Source organism: Dipodomys ordii, unplaced genomic scaffold (assembly GCF_000151885.1).
Source record: "Dipodomys ordii isolate 6190 unplaced genomic scaffold, Dord_2.0 Scaffold77, whole genome shotgun sequence".
Classification (NCBI taxonomy): domain Eukaryota; kingdom Metazoa; phylum Chordata; class Mammalia; order Rodentia; family Heteromyidae; genus Dipodomys; species Dipodomys ordii.
The window spans coordinates 68,864-74,268 of record NW_012267293.1 but is presented as its reverse complement, the minus strand read 5'-3'; the positions used below and the strand labels follow the sequence as shown (position 1 = coordinate 74,268).

The following is a 5,405-nucleotide window of genomic DNA, read 5'->3' as shown; positions in this document are numbered from 1 at the left end:
CAGGACCCTGCTATGTAAGCAAAGGTCCACTACCACGTTGAGTGACCTGCCAGGACCCTGCTATGTAAGCAGAGGTCCACTACCATGTTGAGTGACCCACCAGGACCCTGCCACATAAACAGAGGTTCACTACCACATTGAGTGACCCTCCAGGACCCCGCTGTGTAAACAGAGGTCCACTACCACATTGAGTGACCCACCAGGACCCTGCTATGTAAGCAAAGGTCCACTACCACATTGAGTGACCCACCAGGACCCTGCCACATAAACAGAGGTCCACTACCACATTGAGTGACCCACCAGGACCCTGCCACATAAACAGAGGTCCACTACCACATTGAGTGACCTGCCAGGACCCTGCTATGTAAGCAAAGGTCCACTACCACGTTGAGTGACCTGCCAGGACCCTGCCACATAAACAGAGGTCCACTACCACATTGAGTGACCTGCCAGGACCCCGCTGTGTAAACAGAGGTTCACTACCACATTGAGTGACCCTCCAGGACCCCGCTGTGTGAGCAGAGGTCCACTACCACATTGAGTGACCTGCCAGGACCCCACTGTGTAAATGGGATCCACTACGGTGTGTGAGGGATTTCTTGTAATATGACGAGTAATAATCCTTCCCATTTAAAAATCTGGCCATATTCCTGTTTCAGATTTTTTAGAATGTGACTTTTTACCCTTATTAATGTGTTTTAAGTATGAGCCTGTTCTCACTAAAATCCAGGTTACAGAATATAGAGTATGTATCCGTCCTTAGGCAAAAAAGAAAGAAAAATCTCTATCCTAACTAGCCACTATTTAAAACCCCTTAAACAAAACAACCAGGCTTAATATGGGTGGTTCATGAGGAGAATCCGAGATCACCCTGGCATTGGAGGAGGCTGAGATTCGAGAATCACAGAAGCCAGACTGGGCAGGAAAGACTCTTCCCTCCAGTGAACCAAAATGAAACTAAAAAGCTGGAAGTGGAGCTGAGGCCCACGTGGTAGAGCATTAGCCTTGAGAAAAGAGCTCAGGGACAGCGCCCAGGCCCTGAGTTCAAGGGAGGCACACACAGAATCCCAACAACAAAAATTTGCCATCTCGAGTTATGTGAAGCATGTGCTGACATCTTAGAGACTTTTATTTACACTCGGGACTAAGGGGAGCTCATGGTTGATAAAAACGGGTTTGGAGAGCCCAGGGAAGAGGCCCAGACCGGGCTGCCCAGAGGCATGGGCTGTGCCCAGCTCAGCCATTCACGGCTGTGCATCCCTGGGCCGTGTGCTTACCCTTGCTGGCACAGCACACTCGGCTGTATTTACGGTCACATGCTCCACGGTAATCGCCATCTTACTTAATTCTGAATGCAAGGTGAATCCAGTGCCTTCCGTAATGACAGCTGTGGCTGCTTTTCCTGACAGGTGTGCAGGTCAGGGGGTGGGCCATGCCTGCATTTCCTGGCCCAGCCCAGACAGCCTCCTCTGCTGCTCGGGAGCAGCGTCAGATGCTCCTCAAAAACCCCTGTTCCTGGAGCAGGAGAGCCACGCTGTGGAACCTGGCTGCCACACACCAGCACGGTCAGCATCTGTCCACTGTGAGGTCCTGGACGCCGGGCCAGCCCCTCTCACTTAGGAGCAGCACACAGAGTCGAACAAGGCCACGCTGGGGCACTGTGGGCACTGGGGGTGTGGACTGGGGAGCAGGAGAGTTCTGATGGACAAATGGCTCTCTGTGTACAGTGAACAAACAGTGCCTTTGGAAAGCAGGCCAGCCGACAGGAAGGGGCTTCGGCTCCGAGCTGGGTCTCAGTCCCAGAACCCCGCGTTGTGTGGTGTTCATTGAATTCCTTCTGTTCTATGACCCTGTATTGAAATGGGAGCCACAGCCCTAGATGGGAACCCTTGAGTCCAAACTTGACACTACAAACCTGAGTGTGGGATGGGGACTGTGCCTTCCCTCCATCCGCCAGCCACACCCCGGCCGGCGTGCAATCCTCACCCCCTCCTGCCAGACCCACCTTCCAAGCAGCCGCCACCTTCAATGTCCAGCCACACCCCGGCCGGCGTGCAATCCTCACCCCCTCCTGCCAGACCCACCTTCCAAGCAGCCGCCACCTTCAATGTCCAGCCACACCCCGGCCGGCGTGCAATCCTCACCCCCTCCTGCCAGACCCACCTTCCAAGCAGCCGCCACCTTCAATGTCCAGTCATGTGGGCGGTACCCTTTATCCACGCTGTGTGACAGCAGCTCCTGGGGCGGGGGGGGGGACAGGAGGTCCCTTCTTTCTAGAGGTAAGTGGGTAATCAAACCTTCTTCTAGGGGTGGGGTGGGGAGTGCCCTTCTTCCTAGGGTGTCTAGCCCTTCACTTGGTACTTGGAACAAGACGCAAGCGCCTCGCCTGCTCAGGACCCAGTGGCTGTGTGTCTGTCTTCTTCCCGTCTCTACACACCCTAGGCTGCCTTTCTTTCTGTCTCCACTTGGGCCACATTCCCCTGCCCAGAGACATCTCGCCCTGGCTTCCCCAGCCTCCACCCTCCCTCCCTGCCTCAGCCCTGGACAATATGGAATGAATGACTTGTGGAGGTGGAGGTCTCTCACCCATGGGCCCACAGCTCCACGAGGCAGAGCATGGGTGTACACGGTTCCATCCATCCCAGCACCTCTGTACCTGAGGATTCGCATTTGTGGATTCAGCTGACCGTAGATAGGAAATGCTTGGGGGAAACGTTGTGCCTGAATTGGGTGTGTCCAGTTGTCCTGGCTCCCCTAAGCAGTGTTGTATCATAACTGCTGACCTCGCATTTGCGCCAGGCTAGGAGCCCTGTCCTCCACGGGCAGGGTCAGCTGTCCTCAGCTGTGTGGTGGTGCTGGGCAGACGCCACACTGGGTAAAGGAGGGACCGGCACATCTTCAGAGTTTGGTGTCTGCTGGGCCCTGGAGCCAAACCCCACGGACACCAGGAGAGGACTCCAGGCCTACACGCCTTCCCCTTCCACCAACGGTAGGAGAGAAGAAGTCTGAGAAATAGTCTCTTTTTAAGATGCTTGTTCCCAGCCTCTTCACTCACTTGACAAAGACAGGTAAGCATTCTTTGTTAACCTTGGGGGTCATACTTTCCTGCTGTCAGTGAGAAACTGTGGCTGGCAGTGCCCAGGTGTGGACAGTCACAGCCCTCCCCCAGGCAGGCTGGGCCGCACCCTTAGCTGGCAGGTGCACGCGTGGCCCCCTTGAGGGGAGCAGCTGCAGGTACAGGTCAGAGTAATGGGAAGCGAAAGGTCTGGACAGGTGTAATACAAATTTGTGTCAGCATGCTCTGGCCTGGACTCCACTGACAGTGCTCATCAGAAGGTCTGAAGTGGAGGTTCCTCAACTGCCCAGCTAGTTTGCCGGATGAATCTTCTGGTCATCGCCTATCTTCTTGGCGATGGACGCTGACTAGGGGTGGTGACGTAACCCAGTGCCTTCCTGGCCGTGGTCGTGTGACGGGATGCAGGCTCCCTGGGGTTCATCCTGTGTCCCTCTGCAATTCTTTGTCAGCTGGGCAAGCCAGCACACATGAGGATGGGCTGTGGGGACCAGCTGTCTGTGCTGTGTTGGGAGGAGGTGCGGGAGATGAACTGGGCTGACAACCAGCCCTACCGTTTCAGTCAGTGTTTTCAACTCCTCTCTCCACTGGATGAGAACAGCCTGTCTGCACACACACACACACAAGTCTCACCTGGTCATCTAGAACCGCACGGGGGAGGGTCACTGCCCACCTGGACATCTACACCTGCACGGGGGGGGTCACTGCCCACCTGGTCATCTAGAGCCACACGGTGGGGTCACTGCCCACCTGGACATCTACACCTTCACGGGGGGGGTCACTGCCCACCTGGACATCTACACCTTCACGGGGGGGGGTCACTGCCCACCTGGACATCTAGAGCCGCACGGGGGGGTCACTGCCCACCTGGTCATCTATACCTGCCGGGGGGGAGGGGGGTCACTGCTTGTCACACTAGCCATGAAGCCATGTCCTGCTTGGCCTTGGCTCCTGTCTGAGCCCCGAGCACAAGGCCAAGCCTCGTTCTGAGGGGCTGACTGCCCCTGAGGTCAGGACCCTCCTGTCATGGGGTGCAGGACAGATACAGGGATATTTTCGTCCTCAGACATGGCGTTGGTGGGGGTTAATCTCTGTGCTTCATGCCGTGTTTGACTCTGAGGGCTGCCCCTGCTGTTTCTGGAGAGCCATGCAGACAGGCAGCTCTCCTCTCACATCCTGGCCCTGAATGTGGTGTCTGTGCCTGCCAGCCTCCCAGCCCCTCCTCTGTGGGAACACAGTCTCCTCACTGCTTAATGAGGTTTTGTTGTTCAAAGCCATCTGCCTGGGTCTGGGGCAGCTACAGATGTTATTAACGGGTGTTTTCAGGCACACATGGCAGTGCTAAGCCAAGAGGGAGGCTTGTGAGCCTGAGCAAGGACAGAAGTCTCCACGCCCAGAACCACAGACAGGAACCTCCACACCCAGGACCAGAGACAGGAGCCTCCACACCCAGAACCAGAGACAGGAGCCTCCATACCCAGGATGCCCTGCCCACACTCCCCTGTGAGCAGTTGGTCAGCACCACCACCAGTAGTGTTACACAGATGCATGCAGACCTGCCTGCTCTTGCTCTAGAGAGGACTGCCAGCCAGCAGATCCTCCTCTACAACAGCGAGTGGATCCTCCTCTACAACAGCGAGTGGATCATCTTCTACAACAGTGAGTGGATCGTCCTCTACAACAGGGAGTGGATCGTCCTCTACAACAGGGAGTGGATCATCCTCTACAACAGTGAGTGGATCGTCCTCTACAACAGTGAGTGGATCCTCCTCTACAACAGTGAGTGGATCGTCCTCTACAACAGTGAGTGGATCCTCCTCTACAACAGTGAGTGGATCCTCCTCTACAACAGCGAGTGGATCCTCCTCTACAACAGGGAGTGGATCCTCCTCTACAACAGCGAGTGGATCATCCTCTACAACAGCAAGTGGATCCTCCTCTACAACAGCGAGTGGATCCTCCTCTACAACAGGGAGTGGATCATCCTCTACAACAGCTAGTGGATCGTCCTCTACAACAGGGAGTGGATCCTCCTCTACAACAGTGAGTGGATCCTCCTCTACAACAGTGAGTGGATCATCCTCTACAACAGTGAGTGGATCATCCTCTACAACAGCTAGTGGATCATCCTCTACAACAGTGAGTGGATCATCCTCTACAACAGTGAGTGGATCATCCTCTACAACAGTGAGTGGATCCTCCTCTACAACAGAGAGTGGATCCTCCTCTACAACAGAGAGTGGATCCTCCTCTACAATAGCAAGTGGATCATCTTCTACAACAGTGAGTGGATCATCCTCTACAACAGAGAGTGGATCGTCCTCTACAACAG

The 5,405-nt window shown here is 55.2% G+C and overlaps 1 protein-coding gene across 1 annotated transcript in view; it reads left to right on the top strand.

The window, feature by feature from the left end:
- Positions 1–1,432: 1,432 nt before the first annotated feature.
- The window catches only part of LOC105991781, a 6,400-nt gene continuing 2,427 nt past the window's right edge, over positions 1,433–5,405 (top strand). The window contains exons 1-4 of the mRNA XM_013024506.1: positions 1,433–1,565; positions 4,758–4,828; positions 4,882–5,020; positions 5,094–5,356. Of these exons, the coding sequence (XP_012879960.1) occupies positions 1,433–1,565; positions 4,758–4,828; positions 4,882–5,020; positions 5,094–5,356 (606 nt within the window). The remainder of the gene's footprint in view (positions 1,566–4,757; positions 4,829–4,881; positions 5,021–5,093; positions 5,357–5,405) is intronic.